This window comes from Ictalurus punctatus, chromosome 27, assembly GCF_001660625.3.
Source record: "Ictalurus punctatus breed USDA103 chromosome 27, Coco_2.0, whole genome shotgun sequence".
NCBI classification, from domain to species: Eukaryota; Metazoa; Chordata; class Actinopteri; order Siluriformes; family Ictaluridae; genus Ictalurus; species Ictalurus punctatus.
Genome location: NC_030442.2, coordinates 16,514,997 through 16,539,227, shown reverse-complemented (window position 1 = coordinate 16,539,227; position 24,231 = coordinate 16,514,997). Strand labels below are relative to the sequence as shown.

The 24,231-nt window shown below is 41.3% G+C and overlaps 2 protein-coding genes across 3 annotated transcripts in view; one reads left to right on the top strand and one right to left on the bottom strand.

Moving 5' to 3' along the window:
* LOC108259371 (arylamine N-acetyltransferase, pineal gland isozyme NAT-10) overlaps window positions 1-1,518 on the bottom strand; it is a 6,058-nt gene extending 4,540 nt beyond the window's left edge. Inside the window, exon 1 of the mRNA XM_017458799.3 lies at window positions 1,273-1,518. The gene's annotated coding sequence lies outside the window, so the exon portion shown is untranslated. The remainder of the gene's footprint in view (window positions 1-1,272) is intronic.
* Window positions 1-24,231, top strand: part of abcc12 (ATP-binding cassette, sub-family C (CFTR/MRP), member 12) — a 27,706-nt gene extending 3,475 nt beyond the window's left edge. Inside the window, exons 2-32 of one of the 2 annotated variants that reach the window (XM_017458796.3) lie at window positions 1,557-1,597; window positions 2,845-2,919; window positions 3,200-3,369; window positions 3,938-4,084; window positions 5,143-5,290; window positions 5,654-5,890; window positions 6,643-6,816; window positions 7,628-7,775; window positions 9,209-9,357; window positions 9,624-9,731; window positions 9,965-10,210; window positions 11,010-11,081; window positions 11,446-11,570; window positions 11,841-11,913; window positions 12,010-12,213; window positions 12,983-13,117; window positions 13,209-13,305; window positions 13,489-13,554; window positions 13,678-13,767; window positions 15,923-16,026; window positions 16,614-16,790; window positions 17,032-17,258; window positions 18,784-18,921; window positions 19,042-19,231; window positions 19,345-19,434; window positions 19,653-19,842; window positions 20,904-21,063; window positions 21,317-21,395; window positions 21,498-21,611; window positions 21,771-21,935; window positions 23,509-24,231. In XM_017458796.3, coding sequence (XP_017314285.1) covers window positions 2,854-2,919; window positions 3,200-3,369; window positions 3,938-4,084; window positions 5,143-5,290; window positions 5,654-5,890; window positions 6,643-6,816; window positions 7,628-7,775; window positions 9,209-9,357; window positions 9,624-9,731; window positions 9,965-10,210; window positions 11,010-11,081; window positions 11,446-11,570; window positions 11,841-11,913; window positions 12,010-12,213; window positions 12,983-13,117; window positions 13,209-13,305; window positions 13,489-13,554; window positions 13,678-13,767; window positions 15,923-16,026; window positions 16,614-16,790; window positions 17,032-17,258; window positions 18,784-18,921; window positions 19,042-19,231; window positions 19,345-19,434; window positions 19,653-19,842; window positions 20,904-21,063; window positions 21,317-21,395; window positions 21,498-21,611; window positions 21,771-21,935; window positions 23,509-23,601 — 4,182 coding nt within the window. In that variant the 5' untranslated portion in view covers window positions 1,557-1,597; window positions 2,845-2,853 and the 3' untranslated portion in view covers window positions 23,602-24,231. Of the gene's footprint in view, window positions 1-1,556; window positions 1,598-2,844; window positions 2,920-3,199; window positions 3,370-3,934; window positions 4,085-5,142; window positions 5,291-5,653; window positions 5,891-6,642; window positions 6,817-7,627; window positions 7,776-9,208; window positions 9,358-9,623; window positions 9,732-9,964; window positions 10,211-11,009; window positions 11,082-11,445; window positions 11,571-11,840; window positions 11,914-12,009; window positions 12,214-12,982; window positions 13,118-13,208; window positions 13,306-13,488; window positions 13,555-13,677; window positions 13,768-15,922; window positions 16,027-16,613; window positions 16,791-17,031; window positions 17,259-18,783; window positions 18,922-19,041; window positions 19,232-19,344; window positions 19,435-19,652; window positions 19,843-20,903; window positions 21,064-21,316; window positions 21,396-21,497; window positions 21,612-21,770; window positions 21,936-23,508 lie in introns of both variants that reach the window. The other variant, XM_017458795.3, reaches the window with a different exon arrangement.

The following is a 24,231-nucleotide window of genomic DNA, read 5'->3' as shown; positions in this document are numbered from 1 at the left end:
CCCGATCCACTACAGAAATAAGATCTGATCTGCGGTGGTTCTGTGGGGTACATCTCTAAAATAATAATGCTTAGCTATTTTAACATCCTCATTAATATTGATCTGTGGTGTGCATGTAGACCACAGGAAGTGTGTATGGATTGGTTTCTTGCAATAAGAAAGCATAACAATGGATGAAATGGACAAGACATGAGTGTTTCTCTGACATCCAGATGTCCCCTCTAACCTACTGTGTAATTGACAGGAGTCTGAAGTGATTAGCATTTAATGTTTAACAGTGCCCTCTGTAAAACTAGGTGATAGTGATGTTACATGTATTCATTAACTCATACAAAGTGCTGAACATTAACTCTTCATATTCAGAAAAAACGGCAAGGACGAGAAGACACAGAAGCTGATAAAAATCGGTTTATTCTGTAACCGACTTCTGTTGAAGTGACTCTACATGACCTAAAAGACATACGTTTACTCTTCGTCCTGTGATTATCCCAGAAATTACGTAGTTAAATCTCAGTCACATCATCGGATTCGAGCCATAAGGCCATCGTCCTTCTTATCTTTTTCTCTCTTTATCATTACAGCGGGTCTAATAAACCCTCTTTCACCTCATGTTTTCTTTTTGCTGAATGTGAGAAGCAGAAATGTATGCCATAGGTTGTGTGTGTGTGTGTGTGTGTGTGTGTGTGTGTGAGAGAAACAGTTTATATCCCATGCACCATATTTGAACAGAATGAAATGAATGCAAGCCAATCTCGTGGAAAATCCCCTTAGCCAAAAATGAAAATGTCTCCGAGTCCAGGGGTTTAAGAGCTCTTTAAGAAATCAGACTTTTATCGGAGAATCAGAAAAGCCGAGATGTCTGCAGATCATCTGACGGGTACGATCAACCTTCGTGCTTATATACAATACTAAAAAAAAACATCTCCCTCATTAGTCAGTGGTTTTCCCATTTTGTCTTTGATCGCATTTCTGACGTCTCGCCACAATAATGTTCCTCTCTTCATATCTTATCTATAATTGTGGCGCAAGTTTGGCCAGCTTATTCTTTTTAAGAAATGTTTTTATTTTATTGACTTGCGTCAACAAGGTTGGTAAAAAAAAAAAGACAAAAAAAAAAAGACACAGACATACACTAGCTTGACTTACTTTGATTTTAGCTTCTCGTGATTGGATCTTGCTTTCGATTGCGTAATACACACATATATATATATATATATATATATATATATATATATATATATATATATACCAATTGATTTCTTTAATACATACCGTTTGCTTTAGAATACACCATATATTTAAATTCCTTGGGATATTGTGACTAAAGGTACTATAAGAGCAGTATAAAGAGCACTACAGGACGGTGTATCTGTGACTCAGCATGTTTTTCATTCAGTTTAGGTAATGGGAAAAGACAGGGACAGCCTCTGACCCAGACTTCTGCTCTAGTTAATCTTTCTCGACTCGTAACTTCTCTGACGTAACTTGAAACACACACCGAGCCAAGAACACCTCTACAGGAGATTAAAAGCATTTAGAATTATTCAGCCTGCAGTACAGATCGCTTCTCCTCCCTGCGTGAGACAGGGACACACAGGTACTTGTCTGATTTCACTCTTTATTGAGACTTTTATTATGCATCGATAATGATTATGAATATAATAATGATATTTTTGTACTAGTGGAATATTAATGATCCTGTGAGAAGCAGGTTGTTTTAGATGCTTTCGTTTTCTGCTGAGATTTTTGCTTTGGGTTAAGAATTAAGGGATATTATTATTATTATTATTATTATTATTATTATTATTATTATTATTATTACTATTATTATTAGTATCAGTATTATTATGCTTTATTGATAAATGAATAATTATCTATGTGTATACAGTAGGCTGTAAAATCAAGTCATATTAGAAATGTTATCATAATTGATCATAATCAAACATAAAACAATGTTTTAGAAAAACTCCAGTCTTGGGTTTACTTAATCAACACCCAGTCGCAAGAATCTAAAAATCAAACATGGATGCATGAGCAAAAAAAAAGAAGAAGCACATTCATGGATATATCTAGATTTTAAAAAGTTTCATTTTTTTTTTTACTTACTTATTGCGTTATGCTAAGTGTGTCCGTTGAGCTGGAAAGCAGGAAAATATTATGAAGCTGCTGACTTCTGTCTGAGCATGAGTGTAAAGACTTAGTGTATGTCCAGATAACGTTAAAATAAATAAAAAATAACAATAGTTCGGCCAATATGCATCATTTTCACTGAGCAGACAGACGTGTATAGTGTAATATAGTATAGTATAGTATAAATACAGTTTAATATACAGTATACTATATATTGTTAAATAAAATATCATTATTTTGTTTGGTAGTAACTATGTGAATATGCACAAGTATTTACTCAATAACCAAAAACCAAAGTGTTTTCTGCTTTGTAGGATTTTGCCTAATTTTTAAACTCGGTTTGTTATGCGTAAGGATTTCCGCTGCTTCTAGGACAAATCGAACCTGTCTTAGCCGTACGAAATGTGGGGAAATTGTAGTTCAGTGGTTAAGATGTTGGAGTACTGATTGGATGCTTGTGAGTTCAAATCCCAGCACTGCAAAGCTGCCACTGTTGGGCCCTTGGGCAAGGCCCTTAACCCTCAACTGCTCAGTTATATAAATGAGATAATTGCAAGTCGCTCTGTATAAGGGCGTCTGCCAAATGTTGTAATGTAATGTAAAAACACCTGCGGTTCTAAATAATAAAGATCAACATTTATGGATATTGAAATGTCTTAAAAGATGCCATGCATAGCGATCATGTGATTTGCCATGCTGTGTTTTTTTCTGCAGAGCCAAAGGATGGGCATTTCCCGTCAAATGAGAAATGAACCGAATGAGAAAGAGTGCGTTGAAGGACTGTCTTTGGTGAGTAAAGTCTGCTGTGTGTCTGTACTTCTTTATACCTGTGGGCAGTGGAGGGTGAGTGGTTAAAGGCTCTGGGTTACTGATCAGAAGGTCAGAAGATCAAGCCCCAGCACTGCCAAGCTACCACTGTTGGGCCCTCGGGCAAGGCCCTTAACCCTCAATCGCTCAGATGTATAAATAAGATAAATGTAAGTCGCTCTGGACAAGGGCATATTCTGTAAATGTAAGTACCTCCCATTCACTTTTCAAAGCTTTTTATTCCTTTGCATTCTTTCCACAGAGGAAGAGGCGAGAGAGTTCTGCTTTGAGGCCCGAGTCGTCTGTCAGCATGAACTCGTTTCCTGAAGGCTCTTTGATTCCAGACTACAGTGAACCAGAGCTTCCGCTCAGCCATGGGAAGAAGTACCAGGCCAGCATGAAGACCCTGATTCCTTTCCGCTTCACCTCAAGGTAAACACGCTCCGTGTCATTTCTGTCCAGTGCCTTGAGTAATTATTATATCATTATTAAACATACAGTATGATCAGTAGATTGGTGGGAGTGGACACATGAAGCCAACATCTTTTCGAACTGCTGCTCCTGCTGCATCACAGGGCCATGGAACAGACTCATCCATGAGCTCACAGACGCTCACGATTGGCCAGTGTTGCTGTGATTGACAGGAGAGAGAGAGTGAGAGAGAGAGAGAGAGAGAGAGAGAGAGAGAGCGTATACTCCTTCTATCCAGCCAATTTTGCTCTCTTAGTCTCCCAGCCACGGACGGCCGCGTCATCACCGCAATTCGAACTCTGAATCTCCAGACGATATTCAAACGCTTTTCTGTTACCCCTTCAGTAATTCTTTTCACGACAGAAAACTTTATCTACTGTATACTTCACTTTCCCATCAGATCTTCATCTGCTTTAGGAACAAAAGACAAGCAAGAGTATCTATTTTATGAGTTACAAATTATGAATCTATCTAAAGTGTAATAAGGTATAATGCAATAAGCGTTTGTGTTCCTTCTGCCTTTTAGCAGCTCGAACCCTATGGACGATGCCGGATTCTTCTCCTTCACCTCGTTCTCATGGATGACGCCCATGATGTGGAAGTTGTTCAGGAATCGTCTGGACACAAGCTCTCTGAATCTTTCTCCTCATGATGGAGCGCACAAAAATGGAGAGAGGTAGGCCTGTTTTAGACATTATTATAAGGACTCGATATACTCTGAAACAAAGCCGGGAGTTTATTAACACTTACGTTCCGTTCGTTACTCGTGTAGCAATCAAGTTCCTGTTAACGTCTTCCGTAGCTGCAGGATTTATTTGAACTAAATTGAAATGTATTGTTTCTGAATGGAAAGTAGAGACGGAGGGAGTTTCACTGGGACAGTAGTCACCTTTATTATTAATTTTAAAGTAAAAATGAGAAAAATCAGTGAGGTTTATTTACAATAATACTTTAAAGTCCCCATGAAATCAGCCTTAAGGTTATCTATAAGCTAGTGCGCTCCAAAACGACGACAAAATTCGCAAAAAACTCTCTCTGTCTCTACCACCGATACGGATCAACAATTTCAACGGCATCATTCTGCACTTCAGCTTCTCGTCAGATCTTCTGTCCAATCAAACGCTCTCTAGAATCTGAAGTGTCCCGCCCACAACATTATAAATATCCACGGTACTAGCTGTCAAGTACGGCTTAGCCCGGGCTGCGCGTGACGTAAGCTAGACGCTAATGGGAAAAAAAAGGGCGGAGGGGCCACTCGATATATAAACCCCGCCCCCGCCTTGACTTCCTGTTTCCGTGGAAACGACATCAACACGTCGAATAACGCTGCGAATTTCAAGGCACTTTACAATCATTAAAAAAAAAAAAAATACTTTTAATTATTTAAAGTTGCACAACATTAAATGTAACTATAAATGGATAAAAAAAAACATGACATGTTTGATGCTAAATAAAAAAAACAACAGCAAATTGCTGTGATGTAAGACAAGCAGAGCACTGTTATGGATATGCAGCTAGAGGAAAATAATCAATTTAAGAGTTAATGATGACGGGAACTTCATAGCTTCATCGCACCATCCTGTCGTTGATTATTTTCCTGTACATGCACACCCTCATTTGGTTTATTCATAACTTAGAAGCTACATTATTTAAGGTATCAGTGAACACATTTTGCATTACTGTTTTAAATGATTAAAACTATACTGGTGTATGTGTGTGTGTGTGTGTGTGTAGGTTCTTAAGGATGTGGGAGGACGAGGTGTCACGTGTGGGCATCGAGAAAGCGTCCCTCGGCTCAGTAGTGATACGTTTCCAGAGGACTCGCCTTATAGTGTCTTGCATCGTCGCTGTTTTGTTTACATTATCTGTGTTTATTGGACCGGTACGTTCTTTCTCTCTTAAACATTCAGCTACTATTCTATAACTGCTATACTTTTTACTATAAGTGTAGGAATATTATGAATATTTTTTCATGAAACCTTATGACTCTTGAATCACATTCACTGTATGTTTTTAAAAGGTAACCGAGCTTCAGATTTATTTCAGTTGCAGGAGAATCCAAAATTATGCAAGAGTTGTGTTTTATTTATTTATTTATTATTATTTTTTTTTAAAAAAGATGTATTTTCTTAAAAAAATAAATAATAAAGAAATGATCTAGGCTAGTACTTACATTGTTAAGATGAATGCTATCTCTTCCTCTAAAAACACTCTTTTCTCTCTACATTCTCTACGCGTTGTCCAGTCTATTCTGGTGCACGAGATCCTGACGTACGTGGAGAAGTCAGACAGATCCGCGCTGGTGCACGGCGTTGGCCTGTGTGTGGCGCTGTTCATCTCGGAGTTCAGTAAAGCTTTCTTCGCGTCGCTCCTCTGGGCCGTGAACCTGCGCACCGCCATCCGAATGAAAGGAGCCTTCAGCATGCTCGCCTTCCAGAAAATCATCACGCTCCGAACACTCAGCGACGTCACTGTCGGAGAGGTAGCCTCTGATTGGTTAATCCGGTCCACTGCTCTTTCCTTCGATCCAACTGAGATTTTCTCAAGGTTGTTCGTTGTTAGTAGGACTTGGCGATATGACAGTATCATATCAATATCACGATACATTATTTCACAATATATAGGTTTTCTGAGGTACAGCGATTTTTTTCTGATAAATTCTTTGAAAATATTGACAAACGTACTTCCGGGTATTTCCGAATGATTTTTTCATTTTTATTTTAATTTTTTTCATTACTCAGTGCTTAGCGAGTGTCCGGATTCCTCAAGAAAAACAACAACCATGATATTCTATTATAAGAATACATACATCACTTACCTGCCACTGACTTGTGCTAAATATTAATATTTATATATAAAAGGTAAAAAGTATCTGCTTTGACCTTCTTAAGCGTCAAATCTTTGTCGCTGAGTATCTTAAAATCACAGAACTGTCATCGTGATGATTGTTATAATCTCGCTGTCTCGCATTATATCAATTAAATCCCTTTTTAGATCGATCCACAGTCCAGTTAAGCATATTTTAATGTGATTTCCTGATAACACATGGCCTCTGTATTAGGATTAAAAGAAGCATTGTCTCAAATAACATACCAACATTCAACAACTAAACGAAAACGATTGACTTAATAATCGAATCGAATTAAGACGAATAAAATGGGCTTAAAGGTACTCTTGATTGAAGAAAAAGAACGTTATTGTGATTCTCTCTCTCTCTCTCTCTCTCCCCTGCAGATGATCAACATATTAACGAGTGACGGCTATCGTATATTCGAGGCAGTGCTTTTTGGTACATTTCTACTGTGTATCCCCATGTTGCTCATCGTGTGTATTATTTATTCATGCTACATCTTGGGCTACACTGCACTCATAGGAATCATGACTTACCTCATCTTTATACCTATCCAGGTGAGCTAGTGACCTTCTGTTGAACTTTTTATTTATTTATTTATTTGTTTATTTATTTTAAATGTCTGACATTGTGGACTTCGGTTATCAATCTTGTAGTAAAGCTGCGTGTAAAGGTTTGCGCAAGCCAAACCCGAAATAAGGATTTCCGCCCGTTTTGCAAAGGTTTCGGCGCTGACGGTTATCTTTGCACTCTCGTACAGCGTATGCTGATGAATGCCAATCACCCGCATGGTCTAAGGCGCATTTAGTGACGCCCACAAAACTCCATAAAAGGCAAAACTCCGAGAGCAGATACTGAGAAATGGAAACTAAGGGGCGAAGGTTATTTTGACTCACGTATACACCAATGAAAACTGTTTATCAGCCTAACGGCACCCGAAAAGGCTGAAATATGGAGACAAATAAACAGCAAAGGTAAATTAAGTATGAACTAAGTGAATTCAGCCTTATTTGGATAGGATTAAATGTACATTGGGTGCTACTCTGGTTTTATTTCTGTCCGGATCGGCGACGACCTACTGTTTTTTAGACCAAACTCAGTGCTTGTCTGATCATTTTAGTCTCATCCGGAGATGAGATGTTGCCTCACGTTGAAAAAACCCCCCCAACGTCTGAGTGCTGCTACTTTAGGGCTTTAGGATACGAACGTTTTTTTTACGACCTTTTCTTTTTTGGAAATGCTCCTACGAACGATTTACGAATAAACTTGCTTGTATCCAGCTTAATAAATGAGGCCCACTGTCAGAAAATGCAGTCTGCTGTTTGCAAACCCAGTAACGAGCCTCCGCGTGCTCGTGCCCTTCTTCAGTTCTTCATCGGCCTGCTGATCAGAGTGTTTCGGAAAAAGGCCATCTCTGTGACAGACAAGCGCGTTCGCACCATGAACGAAGTCCTGACCTGCATCAAACTCATCAAGATGTACGCATGGGAGGAGTCTTTTGAAAAGAAAATCACAGGTACACTTTTAGATTTTTCCAGCCAGGTTTATCATCGTTGTCTCAATTCATTTAAATCGAAGCTTTGATCCAAACTGTAGTAAAATGCTGGTGTAGAATCGACTGTCCTGTAATAATAGAGTTACCTTTAACCTTAGTGTTTGTTCCTGGGTGTGGCTTATAAACCAAATTATTTATGATATACAGTATGTTACTGACCCTGATGTTCAGCTTCACAAATATTATCATTTCATACATTATCAATGTAAAAACATCTTACATCTCATTCTCTCTCTCTCTCTCTCTCTCTCTCTCTCTCTCTCTCTCTCTCTGTATATATGTATCTATCTATCTCTCTGTATCTCTCTCTCTCTGTCTCTCGCTCTCTCTCTCTCTCTCTCTCTGTATATATGTATCTATCTATCTCTCTATCTCTCTGTATCTCTCTCTCTCTGTCTCTCGCTCTCTCTCTCTCTCTCTCTCTGTATATATGTATCTATCTATCTCTCTATCTCTCTGTATCTCTCTCTCTCTCTCTCTCTCGCTCTCTGTATATATGTATCTATCTATCTCTCTATCTCTCTGTATCTCTCTCTCTCTCTCTCTCTGTATATATCTATCTCTCTATCTCTCTGTATCTCTCTCTCTCTCTCTCTCTCGCTCTCTGTATATATGTATCTATCTATCTCTCTATCTCTCTGTATCTCTCTCTCTCTCTCTCTCTCTCTATATATATCTATATCTATATCTATATCTATATATATCTATCTATCTATCTACCTACATATCTATCTCTATATCTCTCTCTCTATCTCTCTCTCTCTCTCTCTCTCTCTCTCTATATATATATATCTATATATCTATATATCTCGCTCTCCCTCTCTCTCTCTTTCTCTCTCTCTCTCTATATATATCTATATCTATATCTATCTATCTATCTATCTATCTATCTATCTACCTACCTATCTATCTCTATATATCTCTCTCTATCTCTCTCTCTGTATCTCTCTCTCTCTATATATATCTATCTCTCTCTATCTATCTCTTTCTCTCTCTCTCTATATCTCTCTCTATCTCTCTCTCTCTCTCTCTCTCTCTCTCTCTCTCTCTCTCTCTATCTATCTACCTACCTATCTATCTCTATATATCTCTCTCTATCTCTCTCTCTGTATCTCTCTCTCTCTCTCTCTCTCTCTCTCTATATATATATATATATCTCGCTCTCCTGCTCTCTCTAACTCTCTCTCTCTCTATCTCTCTCTCTCTTTATCTTTCTCTCTCTCTGTCTCTCTCTATCTATCTATCTATCTATCCATCTATCTACCTATCTCTCTCTCTCTCTTGCTGTCCCTCTCTCTCTAACTCTCTCTCTCTATCTCTCTTTATCTCTCTCTTTATCTTTCTCTCTCTCTCTCTCTCTCTCTCTCTCTCTCTCTCTCTCTCTCTCCCTGCAGATATCCGGAAGCAAGAGAAGTTGCTTTTGGAGAAAGCGGGATACACTCAGAGTGTGAACGCCTCCTTAACAGCTATAGTTCCCTCTCTGGCCACGATCCTGACCTTCATCGCTCACACAGCACTCCGCCTGTCTCTGCAGCCCTCCACCGTGAGTATCCACCGTTTTTACGGCTTCTGTTATCGGCCTCCTCACGCATGGACAGGACTCCTCTTTAACACGTGACAGTAAAATGACAATCATGTGATGCTTCTTTCCCTGACATTCATGTGATACGTTTGAGCCAGTGGTTTATTAGGCTTTATACTTTACACTTTACACTCGGGGAGTTTGTAACAACGATGGAATTGTGGAAGAAATCATGCTGTCAGTAGATTTTTTCAGTACATACTGTACGTCTCTCTGGGGTTTGCCAGGCGTTCACCATCATCGCTGTGTTCAACTCGATGCGGATGACGATGGGTCTGCTGCCGTTCTCTGTAAAAGCACTGGCCGAAGCGAAAGTCTCTCTGACGCGATTAAAGGTTCGACTTTCATTTTCCTTGTGCTCCTGTTTTGGGAAATTTCGATCTTCTTTTTCCACCTCCTATATGTAAGACACGTTTTTGAGTCACGGTATCTGTACATCACTGAAGCACTCCTAGTTTTTCACAGTCTAATCTTCAGACATTTCGTTTTGGGTTTATTTAACAATCAGAAGCCCTAAGTTCCTGAAGCGTAAGTACATTATACTCATTTCAGTACTTTCCTTTCCCAGAGGATCCTGATGATAAAGAATCCCGACCCATATCTGATCCAGAACAAAGACTTGAGTGCCGCTCTAGCGATGGACAAAGCTTCGTTCTCATGGAGTTCCTCTGCTCCAAACGGCCCTGAGAGCCCAGTGACTGTGGGCAACGGGGTGAAGAAGGGTAAAGCTGAGCCTGCGGAGGTCACTCGGAACGGCACACGCACACAGAACACCAAACCGACGCTAAGGAACATCACGTTTACCCTTCCCAAGGTGCGTGCGTGTCCGTGCGGTTAATTTTTCCCGAGCCGAAGAAGTGTTTTGTAAAGACATTCTGTACTTCAAGAAGGAACAGGTAGTTTAAAAGAGAAATCAGAAGATGATGGGTGGTCTGATAAGGAATAAAACACGACAGTACGTGCTGTTATAGGAAACAATGATCAGAAATCTGCGGTAATCGTGAAAAATCGCCAGCTCCTCGGAATATTGCAGAGTCCGCTCGATTTTTCCTTCATTCCCGCGATCGCTAAATCACGGAATCCTGCAGGGACTGGCCGAAGATGCACGACGCGTCACGTTTCTAAGTAACCGGAAAGCGCAAAGATCTCCGTCCTTCCATCCTGATCCTGTGTTATCGCTGCCAACAAAATGACTAACAACTCTGTTCGCTGTCCCGAAGATGCCAGAAAACTTAAAGTCATAGCTTCTGACTGTTGCAAAGCGCTGAAACCGGGGACTCTGTCCATAAAAACAACGTAAATGTCTCCTAACGGTAAACGTAACCATATCAGTAATTATCTTCCAATCCGTTCATATGGAGTGTCCGCTATGAAAGTCCCTGTGTAAGCTGTTACTATAGAAACAATCATATAAATAATGTTAATATAAACCTTGCGACCGGAACTACTCTTAGAGTTGCTGTTATAGAAAATCACACCGATCAACACCTTCTGACCAATCGGAATTGAGCATTCAACAGAGCTGTGGTATAAATAGATCTATCTAATGATAAGGCGCTGTGGTGATTAATAAACGTTTTATTTGTTTATTCGTGTTGTTGTTGTTGTTTCAGGGAAATTTGCTTGGCGTTTGTGGCAACGTTGGAAGTGGAAAAACCTCGCTGATATCAAGCATACTCGAGCAGGTATGGTACTCGTCCACAGGCCCATAACTTGTACTTGTCCTTGTGGTTCAGTGTTGTAATCAATCACATGGTTATCTTATCACTGGCTGTAAAAGATTCTTATCGGCACCGTTTTTGCTTACGGGATGGAATCTAATTCGGAAATATCTGTCATAGCGGACGAGAAAAACGCGTAGAGCGTGAACGTGAACACGTAGAGCATGTGTCGTAAATAATAAACAAAAAAAATGAAGTATATGTAGTTTTACTCTCAATAGCTTACTGATTAAAGCTTTATTCGTGTCACTTAATACGAAACGGTTTCGACGGGAACGGATAACGTATGTGTAGCGAAGACCATTTATTTCTTCATTTCGCCCTTCAGATGCATCTTCAGAGTGGATCGGTCTCGGCAAATGGGACGTTAGCCTATGTTTCCCAGCAAGCCTGGATCTTTCATGGAACTGTACGAGATAATATTTTAATGGGAGAACCTTTCGACCAAGCGAGGTAACACAAACCAAACTGCTCTATAAACTACTCGATTACAAACACACCCCAAGTTACAGAACCGTGCATCATCAAACGTTTCTATGGCGTTTACGTGGCGTTTACGTCGGCGTTTCTATGCTCCACGTAACCACAACAATTGTAATACATTTTATCGCATAGTCAAGGACAATCAAGACTTCCTCTTACGAAACTGTCTGGGTTTTAAGGTCTTGGTGTTTCTTTTTTGTACACGTACAGTATGTTAGTATGTGCGCGTTTGTGTTGTAGGTATAACCGTGCTATCCACGCCTGCTCTCTGAAGCCAGATCTGGCTATTCTCCCGTACGGTGACCAGACAGAGGTTTGTTTTCAGAGCCTAATGCAGTAAAGCATATCATAATATTTGTCTCTCTGTGAATGTACTGTATACGGACGCACGTTTGTGATGTGCGTATAGATCGGAGAGCGCGGTCTGAACTTATCAGGTGGTCAGAAACAGAGAGTCAGCCTAGCAAGAGCGGTCTATTCCAACCGAGACATCTTCCTACTGGACGACCCTTTGTCAGCAGTCGACGCCCACGTGGGCAAGCACATCTTTGAAGAGTGCATCAAAAAAGAGCTGAAGGGCAAGACCATGATCCTGGTCACACATCAGCTTCAGGTATTTCGATCAAGTTTTGAGCTTCGATTTGTTTTCGATCTTTTACGCTCATTTACGGTCCCCTCCGAATGTATCGGAACGACGAGGTCAGTTCTGTCGTATTCGCCTATACGTTAAAGACTTGGGTTTCAACACCCAGCAGTCACGTGTTCCAATATTTTTGACGAGGTGAAAAAAATGCGTGGGTTCACACAAAAGGGGCCATGTTTTAAGTCGTTTGACACGTCTCGATGTAAATATGAGGAGACGACAGCTGAAATCCCGATCTATCGCCTCATGTTCACCTTTTGATCTCAAACCCAAACTGGCTTTGCCATTCCGATACTTTTGAAAGGGACTGTAAATAAATAACAGCTGGGACGTTCGCAGAGCTGATAAAATAAATAACCAATCAGAACGGAGCATTCAACAGCTCTGTGGTCAAATAATATGTCTATTATTATGTAATTACGCAGCACCGTAATCAATAACAGCATGTCGGATAGCTAGACGAATGTCTGATATCAGAGAGAGGAATCCATGCACAGTCGTGATCGATACCTTTCACACACTCTTTAGTTGAATCTTGCTGACACAGCACACGGGTAAACATCACCCAACCAGCGCATCATCTCTAAAGCCATTTTCTAGCCTCTCATTTAATGTGTAACTCACAATAAACCGTTTAATGTGGTTATTGTGCATTGATTCTCTTTTGGTGACTTTACCGTCTGTCATTCCTCTCTCTCTCTCTCTCTCTCTCTCTCTCTCTCTCTCTCTCATCCCGTAGTATTTGGAGTTCTGTGACGAAGTCTTGCTTTTAGAGAATGGGAAGATTAAGGAAGCTGGAACGCACAGAGCTCTGATGAAAGCGCAGGGTCGATACGCACATCTCATTAACAACTACCAGCTGGAACAGAGCAACGTAACGGCGTTTTCTTTTACCGCTTTAGCGTATCGATTTCTTCAGACGTGAAAGCGTAAAGCGTGACTTTTCGTGTTATTATTTCTCATAGGAGAAAAAGGAGGAAGCCCCAGTGAGCCCGTCTGAGTCCGGCGAGCACGGCAAGCAAAGCAGAGAACGGTCCACAAGCGGCGGAATTGTAAACGCAGGTCAGAGGTCATACAGAGCAGGGTCACTTGGGTTCATTTGACTCTGTTAATGTCGAGAAAGATCGACATCGGGTTTTAGGCTGATTTACATGGCCGTGTACGGCTTCAAATTGCACGAACGATGTGTGCTGTAAAGTAACAGAATGCGGTGATCATTTTGACGTTTGTCGTTGTCCTGTCCAGCCTTCAACATGTCTGATGAGAGCGTTAAACCAGATGACTCGGCACCCGACACTCAGGAAACAAAAGGTGCTTGTCCATGTGACGTATAGTAGCAAATATCTTTATAAGGGTGCTTAATGTCTTTGCGTTTGTTTGTGGAAACCTCACCTGCAGATAAATAAACAGTCTCATTCTGTTTCTGAACGCTAGAGGGTAAAGACGAGCTCGTCAAAAAGGAGGTGTCTCAGGAAGGATCCGTTACTTTCAGAACCTACGACCGATACTGCCGTGCGGCTGGAGGTAACATACACACACACACACACACACACACACACCCACACACACTGACTCACTAACACACTCAACAACTTTTTCATTCATTCACTCATTCACCAACTTTCTCATTCACTCATTCATTCATTCACTCATTGATGAGTCACTCACTCATTCATTCATTCACTCACTCGATCACTCATTCATTCATTCACTCACTCGATCACTCATTCATTCATTCACTCGATCACTCATTCATTCATTCATTCACTCGATCACTCATTCATTCATTCACTCACTCGATCACTCATTCATTCATTCACTCGATCACTCATTCATTCATTCACTCAATCACTCATTCATTCATTCATTCACTCGATCACTCATTCATTCATTCACTCACTCGATCACTCATTCATTCATTCACTCGATCACTCATTCATTCATTCACTCAATCACTCATTCATTCATTCATTCACTCGATCACTCATTCATTCATTCACTCACTCGATCACTCATTCATTCATTCACTCGATCACTCATTCATTCATTCACTCAATCACTCATTCATTCATTAACTCAATCACTCATTCATTCATTCACTCACTCGATCACTCATTCATTCACTCACTCGATCACTCATTCATTCATTCACTCGATCACTCATTCATTCATTCATTCACTCACTCGATCACTTATTTATTCACTCACTCGATCACTCATTCATTCATTCACTCGATCACTCATTCATTCATTCACTCACTCGATCACTCATTCATTCATTCACTCACTCGATCACTCATTCATTCATTCACTCGATCACTCATTCACTCATTCACCAACTTTCTCATTCACTCATTCATTCATTCACTCACTTGATGAGTCACTCATTCATTCATTCATTCACTCACTCGATCACTCATTCATTCATTCGCTCACTCGATCACTTATTTATTCACTCACTCGATCACTCATTCATTCATTCACTCGATCACTCATTCATTCATTCACTCACTCGATCACTCATTCATTCATTCACTCGATCACTCATTCATTCATTAACTCAATCACTCATTCATTCATTCACTCACTCGATCACTCATTCATTCACTCACTCGATCACTCATTCATTCATTCACTCAATCACTCATTCATTCATTCATTCATTCACTCGATCACTCATTCATTCATTCACTCACTCGATCACTCATTCATTCATTCATTCACCCACTCGATCACTTATTTATTCACTCACTCGATCACTCATTCATTCATTCACTCGATCACTCATTCATTCATTCACTCGATCACTCATTCATTCATTCACTCACTCGATCACTTATTTATTCACTCACTCGATCACTCATTCATTCATTCACTCGATCACTCATTCATTCATTCACTCACTCGATCACTCATTCATTCATTCACTCACTCGATCACTCATTCATTCATTCACTCGATCACTCATTCATTCATTAACTCAATCACTCATTCATTCATTCATTCACTCACTCGATCACTTATTTATTCACTCACTCGATCACTCATTCATTCATTCACTCGATCACTCATTCATTCATTCACTCACTCGATCACTTATTTATTCACTCACTCGATCACTCATTCATTCATTCACTCACTCGATCACTTATTTATTCACTCAGTCGATCATTTATTCCTTCATTCACTCAGTCAATCACTCATTCATTCATTCATTCACTCGATCACTCATTCATTCATTCACTCAGTCGATCACTCATTCATTCATTCACTCACTCGATCACTCATTCATTCATTCACTCGATCACTTATTTATTCACTCACTCGATCACTCATTCATTCATTCACTCACTCGATCACTCATTCATTCATTCACTCACTCGATCACTCATTCATTCATTCACTCACTCGATCACTCATTCATTCATTCACTCACCCGATCACTTATTTATTCACTCACTCGATCACTTATTCATTCATTCACTCGATCACTCATTCATTCATTCACTCACTCGATCACTCATTCATTCATTCATTCACTCGATCACTCACTCACTCATTCATTCATTCACTCACTCGATCACTCACTCATTTCTTGCTCGCTCGCTCGCTCACTCTGTCTTGCTCATTTCTTATTTTTCCCTCTCTATCTTGTCTCTTTGTCTCTCACGCTGTTTAGGTTACATTCTGTTGTTTTTTGTCATGATATTCTTCGTCCTGCTGGTGGGAACGACTGCCTTCGGCAACTGGTGGCTCAGTTACTGGCTAAGTCAAGGCTCTGGGGTAAAAAACACACACACACACACACACACACACACACACACACACACACACACAGTGATGATTATAATTCATTCCTGGAGATAAAGAATTAAGACATGACCTTACACACAAAAAGTAACACAAAGTGTGAAAATGTGAGCAGAGTGAAAGCTAGGAAAGAAGATTCCCTTCCTATCAGTTAACTTAAAATTCCCACACAGGGAGTTCACCACTTATAACGATACTTATACAGCATTCCCACTGTCTCTCGGTATGGAGACGACGTTCCTGGTTGAAACCCTGATGAATAAACTGGAATGGAGTTTAGCTGGACGTTGTAGGCCTTGGCTCACCAGGAATAAAATAACCTTTTAATGTGAAATCATTCTTCTTTATTCAATTAATACAGATGTGATCATTCTATGTAGCTTCTTGTATTGTATAGCTATTCATTTCCTGGATGGTAGCTGAATGTTTTCTTTAAAAAAAATAAGTTTTTATGGAATTGTTTCAGTAAAGTAGTAATATACTGTATGCATAAGAATGTTTGGGTATTTGGATGATACGATGCGTGAATCTTTTCCTTCCTCTCGCTCTGCCTCTGACAGAATTCATCAGATCCCGACCCCGGTAACATCTCCAAAAATCCCGATCTGGACTTCTATCAGATGATATACGGCTTGACAGTAGTGGCCATGGTGGTGCTGAGCGCCCTGAAGGGTTACACTTTCACTAAAGTGACGCTGCACGCCTCGTCTAAACTCCACGACACCATGTTCAGGAGGGTGAGTCTTCCCGACACGCACCGTCAGCACAGGCGTTAGGCCTGGAAGACAGTGATGTGATTCATATTATACATTTGCAAGGGTTCGTTTAACTTTTTGTGCCATCAGCTGTGAAAGTTAACGTCCAAATACGGCTCGATGACCCGAAGAAATCTGAAAAGCGTATCGTAGGGTAGAGGATAGTATAATATTGTTTAGTATAATATAGTGTAGCGATTCATGTCATAACTCCGCCCATTAGATCCTGGCCAGTCCAATGAGCTTCTTCGACACGACTCCTACCGGCCGTATGGTGAATCGGTTCAGCAAAGATCAGGACGAGATCGACGCCGTCCTGCCGTTCAACATGGAGAACTTCCTGCAGTTCTGCCTCATGGTCACCAGCACCGTCTTGACCGTGTGCATCGTCTTTCCCTTCCTCCTCATCGCCGTGGTTGCACTGGGCGCCATCTTTACTGTCATCCTCTAGTAAGATTTAACATTCATCCTTCAGTCTCCGGCAGCGCGAATGCTTACGAGTAGCACTCGCATGAGCAGCGTAGACAATGTACAAGACCACTGAGTATATGTAATACACTACTGTGCAAAAGTTTTAGCCATCCTAATTTTTTTTTAAGTACAAAATTTGCTATATTTTTATTTTATGAGTCAGTACAAAAACATTTTAGTTTTCCAGCACAAAAGTAAATGTTAGAGAAAAATGTGTGTGTGTCAGTAATGAAAGCAGCGTATTATGTGGTAATTTTTCAGACACTTTTCAGACAATGAAAGCTGCCGGGTTTCTCTGCAGAAATGAGACACGAGTGCGTCAGTCGAAGTCTCCAGAAGAACCGAGTCTGGTTCTTCAAGATGCTCGATAACACTTACAGCTCATTTCCTTATAAACCTGCACACGCTGTACCCGAGACTACTATTTTGATTTTTTTTCCCCTCACACCAAATATTGACTTTGTTTCATTCACGACTTTGCACGTGCCTAAAACTTTTGCACAGTACTGTATATTAAAGATATGATACCAAAAAGGAAAACAATTCTACTATTCGGGGTTGTAATATGTTTGTAAATGTCACGTAGGTCATTCACTGAATCGTCGTGTTGCTTCAAACAGCGACAGACAGTGTTAGAAAATAATAAATAGTTGCTCATGTGGCAAGTTGTTCAGTTTGATCAACCCTGCCATCTAGTGGTGGATGTGAAAATGGCAGCCTAAAAAAACCAAACGTTCAACTCTGATATTTTGAGTAAATAAAATAAAAGTACATTTAAGTACAAAGTTTAAAACTAAATAAATAATCCCATGTTGTTTCTGCCCCCAAAAGAAAATGTACCTGTGTTTTTACAATTGATCAAATCAACTGAAAAGCGGGTGTGCATTGACTGCAGAGAGATACAGAGGCAACTTGATTATACCACAGCGCTGCTACATTCTCAATTCTGATTGGTCAGAAGGTATTGATTGCTTTCCTAGAACAGCCGCTCGGACAGTAGCGCAGCCGCAAAACCGCACGGGTTTATATCAATGCACCCGTTCTAATACGGCTAATCGTTTCCATAGCAACGGCTCATTCACGGGGAGAGAAACTAAACCTACTGATAAATCGATTCAAATGCGACCTTAATAAAAACAACGAAACGATGACAACACTAATTACGTTGTTTCGTGGATGTTCTACAACATTATATGTAACTAGAAATGGACAACATGTTGTTCTGTAATTTGCCATTTCTGGCAAATCGCTTCGGTTTAAGAGGAATACAAAAAAAAAGGAAAGAAAAAATAAATCCAGGACGTGGAGTTATTGGAAACTTCCGAGTGGTAGCATTACGTCACACTGATTGTTTTCCTGTAACAGCACAACCCTTTAGTTTGGCCTAAGGAGACGCAAACTTTTGCACTCGGGTATATATGAAAAGAAGTGGGGTTGTGTTAGAGTATTAACACCAGGTGTGTGTTAACTCTGTGCTAACTCTGTGCTGCACTGTGTGCTCTAGCATCTTCCAGAGGAGCATTCGTGAGATGAAGCGGCTGGAGAACGTGAGTCGTTCTCCCTGCATCTCTCTCACTACCTCCGTCATCCAGGGCCTCAGCACCATCCACGCTTATGACAAAAGCACACAGTACACAGAAAAGTACGACAAAATCGCAACGACACACCATCAAACTGCATATCTGAGTATAGTATGTGAGTATTCACTCGTACCGATCTCATATCCTCTGCGTGTGATGTGACCTTGATGTGTCCTTGACAGGTTTAAACTGTTGAACGACCGTAACTCCAATCACTTCCTGTTGTTTAACTGCGGAACACGTTGGCTGTCCTTCTGGCTGGACTTCCTGTCCGCCTCGGTTACTCTGATTGTGGCGCTGTTTGTAGTGCTCAGCGACAACGACGCGATCAATCCTTCACTCAAGGGTCTGGCCCTATCGTATACCATACAGGTAACACACACACACACACACACACACACACACTCAGAGTTAGTTTTAAGCATTGCAATGGTGTGTAGGAAAGTGTTTACTAGTGGTGCTTATTGTGTTATTATTCCTCGCAGTTGACAGGCATGCTCCAGTACGTCGTGAGGCTCTCTACGGAAGTGGAGGCGAAGTTTACGTCAGTGGAGAGACTGCAGGAGTACATCACGGTGAGACGTTCCACTCTTTCAAAAAAAAATACCACTCAGACTGTGTGTTTTCACGTGTTAAGGAAGATTTGATACGGCTTGTCACGAGAGACACAACCGCAATCGTATCGACTCTTTTGAGGCTATGAGGGACGTCAGCTCAGTTCAACCTGCAGAGACTGAGATGTCTTTTTATCGCTTTGTACCGGATCGGAGCTAAATCACGATCTGTTTCACAGGGCTGCGTGTCCGAAGCGCCGCGCAGAGTGAAAGGCGTCAGCGTGCCATCCGGCTGGCCACAGGAGGGCGCGATCACCTTTAAGAACTACAGCATGAAGTACAGAGAGAACACACCCATAGTGCTCGATCAGCTCGACCTCACAATCAACCCCCGAGAGAAACTCGGCATAGTGGGGCGCACCGGCTCAGGTGAGACGCGAGTCATAACATTTACGTTTACGTTTAAATCCATTCATTTATTCATGGAGGGCGGGGGGTGGAGTTAGCGGTTAGTTAAGTGCTCATGGAAGAGGTGGGTCTTTAGTCATTTTTTGTAGGTGGTGACGGATTCTGCCGTGCGGATTGAGTTTAGAAGTTCATTTCACCACTGAGGGACAGTCAGTTTCTGGAAGGTTCTGGAAGGGACCTCGTGCCTCGCCGAGTAGGCACTACTAAGCGTCGGTCGTTAACCGAGCGCAGGTTGCGTGGGGGGACGTAAACCTCGAGGAGGGTGTTGAGGTAGTGGGGTGGCGTTCCAGACAAGGTCTTGTACGTGAGCGTCAAGGCCGTGAATCTGATTCGAGCGGCTACAGGAAGCCGGCGGAGGGAGACGAAGAGGGGTGTGACGTGGGTCCTTTCGGTTGAAAACTGAAAAGGCGTGCTGCTGTGTTCTGAATCATCTGAAGGGGTTTGATGGAGCTGGCTGGGAGGCCCGAGAGTAGTGCGTTGCAGTAGTCCAGGTCTGAGAGAACAAGAGCCTGGACTAGTAGCTGTGTGGCCTGATCAGTGAGACAGGGTCTGACTTTCTTGATGTTATACAGAATGAACCGACAGGATCGCGCAGTTGTTGAAAAGTTGTCTGCAAAGTTCAAGTGGTCATCGGAAGTCACCCCGAAGTTTCCGTCTGACCCGGCTGGCACCAGTTGAGTGCGGTTGAGCCGAGCGGTACGGCGACTCAGTGACATGCTTTAAGAGGAATAACTGAATATGTTGCTGGCAGTTTAAGGAGTTAAAATGGAATATATCTCAATTTCATCACAGTTATGAGCAATATGAATAACATCTATGGATAAATACATCTAAAACCCTTTCACATGATCCTAGTGAATGCAGTGTAAATATGTAAAAGACCATTTTGATAAAAAACAAAAAACAAAAAAACAAACAAACAAAAAAAAAAAACTTAATTTTTTGGACGCACTATAACTGATCATATAAAAAAAAAACACAGGATATAGATTTTGAAAGGATTGAATCTTGTTATGTGGCAGGTAAATCTTCACTGGGCGTGGCTCTGTTTCGCTTGGTTGAGCCAGCAGAGGGCACTATTCTGATCGACAGCTTGGATATCTGCACTTTGGGCCTGCAGGACCTTCGCAGTCAGCTGTCCGTCATCCCACAGGACCCGGTCCTCTTCATCGGCACTGTCAGGTAACCTCTCATCTCTTATCTCTGACGTCTGAGGACTAGCACAAGACCAGAAATGCCTCTTGCACTCAAACCGGCGGTGACACGCTGGCCGCCAGTCGCTCATTTTTAAATAGAGTTGCATTTGTGTTCGAATATGACAGCGCGCTTGTATCTATCTATCTATCTATCTATCTATTTATTTATTTATTTATTTATTTATTTATTTATTTATTTATACTACAAAGCCTAAAGGTGTGTTGAAATTTTTACGCAGGTATAACCTCGACCCATTTAATAATCACACGGATGAGGAGATCTGGATGGCTCTGGAGAAAACGTACATGAAAAATGCAGTTAGTACCGATTTACAACTTTAACCTCCCACCATTAACAACAGCCCGACGTGTTACGGGGAAGCAATTAACCAATCAAACGTCTCTCCGCGTCTCGGGTAGATCTCTAGCTTGCCACAGAAGCTGGACTCGGCGGTCGTGGAGAACGGCGAGAACTTTTCTGTAGGAGAGAGACAGCTCCTGTGCATGGCCAGAGCACTGCTTCGCAATTCGAAAGTAAGACCCCACCCCCCACCCCACCCCCCCACACGCTCACATTAAATTCCTCCATCACCCCAAAAAGCATAGAAGAAACATAAAACAGACGATGACAACCGGGTAATCGGATTTAACGTGTGTGCGTGCGTGTGTGTGTGTGTGTGTGTACGTGTACAGATCATTCTGCTGGACGAAGCGACGGCGTCTATAGACGCCGAGACAGACGGTCTGATCCAGCACACCATCAGAGACGTCTTCCAGCACTGCACCATGCTCACTATAGCACACCGCATCAACACCGTGCTCGAGTGTGACCGCATCCTCGTCATGGACAAGGGCCAGGTGACCACACACACACACGCACACACACACGCACACGTGCACACGCAATGTTATCTCTCTGTGTCTTTTCTGTTTCTCTCTTTCTGTATTTTTTCGGTCTCTGTCTCTCTCTCTCTTCTCGCTCACACTTTTTTTTTCTGTCATTCTGTTTCTCTTTGTCTCTTTTCTCTCTCTCTTTGTTCATCATCCTCTCTCTCTCTCTCTCTCTCTGTGTGCTTTTACACTGTCTCTCTGTCATTCTTTATCTCGTTCTTTATTTCTCTCTCAGTCTCTCTTTTCACTGCCTCTGCCTGTCTGACTTTTCTGTCTCTCTCTTCGTCTCTTTTCTCTCCCCCTCTTTTCTGTTTCGCACCGTCTCCCCCCTCTCTCTCTCTTTTCTCAGTCTGCCTCTCTTTTCACTCTTTTTTTTTTTTTGCTGTCTCTCTTCCCCCCCCCGTCATTCTGTCTCTCTGTCTGAGTGCCCTGTCTGTCTCTCTGCCATTCTTCATCATGTACTCTTTTCTTTCTCTCGCCGTCTCTCCCTCTCTTTTCTTGGTTTCTCTCTCATTCTTTATATTTCTCTCTCTCTCTCTCTCTCTCTCTGTCTCTCTTTCTTTTCTGTCATCCTGTATTCTCTCTCTTTCTTTATCTTTCTCTTCTCACACCATCTCGCTCTTTCTCAGTCATTCCGGCTCTTCTCTTTCTCTCTCGCTCTCTGTATCTTTCTCTTTTCTCTCTCTGTGTCTCTTTTTATCCATCTCTCTCTCTCTCTCTCTCTCTCTCTCTCTATCTATCTATCTCTCTCGCTGTCTCTCTATCTATCTATCTCTCTCGCTATCTCTATCTATCTATCTCTCTCTCTCTCTCTCTATCTATCTATCTCTCTCGCTGTCTCTCTATCTATCTATCTCTCTCGCTGTCTCTCTATCTATCTATCTCTCTCGCTGTCTCTCTATCTATCTATCTCTCTCGCTCTCTCTATCTATCTATCTCTCTCTCTCTCTCTCTCTCTCTCACTCTCTATCTATCTATCTCTCTCGCTGTCTCTCTATCTATCTATCTCTCTCGCTGTCTCTCTATCTATCTATCTCTCTCGCTGTCTCTATCTATCTCTCTCTCGCTGTCTCTCTATCTATCTATCTCTCTCGCTCTCTCTATCTCTCTCTCGCTGTCTCTCTATCTATCTCTCTTGCTCTCTCTCTCTATCTATCTATCTCTCTCGCTGTCTCTCTATCTATCTATCTCTCTCGCTCTCTCTATCTATCTATCTCTCTCGCTCTCTCTATCTATCTATCTCTCTCGCTGTCTCTCTATCTATCTCTCTTGCTCTCTCTCTCTCTCTATCTATCTATCTCTCTCTCTCTCTCTCTCTCTCTCTCTATATATATATATATCAGCCTGACCGTGTACGTTTACACTATTCCCAGTGCATCACAGGAAAGAGAAGAACCGTTATAAACACACGCATTTAGTTCGATCATTGCCTGTCCACAAGGAGAAAAATAACCTTTTATAATGTTTCTCCTTTCTCTGTCTCTCCATCTCTTTCTTTCTTTTTTTTCCCCCTCGGTCTCATCTCTCGTCTCTGTCTCAGGTTGTTGAATTCGATCGGCCGCAGGATCTCATGCAAAAACCAGACTCTGCCTTTGCGTCACTCTTAGCAGCAGCCCATAGCGTCAACTCCTGAAACACACACACACACACACTGATCTGCACAGATTTCCCGTGGTCTGCTCATCATTAACTCGGTCAGGAGTCAGCTTTACACACTCTGTTTATACATAAACCCTCAGCAGATGGGAATGAGACAATCACAGTTTCTGATGATCAGAAACAGTTCAATACGTTTAAAGATGTACTAAATAAACTCCTCTGCTCCTATATGCTCAACATAATAGATATATACTCAATCAAACCACACCTATGCTTCGGTCACCTGATCTCCCATCACACCTTAACAGTTTGATTTTCACGTTATTTATTTGGCATCATTTTGTATAAAACGAATGCCTTTTCCCAAGAGTTGCATCTCACGAAGCTGTTTCCGAATCAGACTCGCTCCTGATATGATCTTTCGCCATTCCATCAGTTCTCATAGGACTAATGTTGATGTGTATTCAAAATATTTATAGATTTTCTATGTATACATATGTATATATTTCTGTGTGTATTTCTATGCGAGTGGATTGTACTCTGAACTACTCTGAAAGGCAAAAATGTTGATAATTGTCACGTTTTTTGTATGCATATATTTTTACAGTCTAATAAATGTAAAGGATTTGAATAAAGCACAAAGGTTTCTCTCGTGTTTATAGTA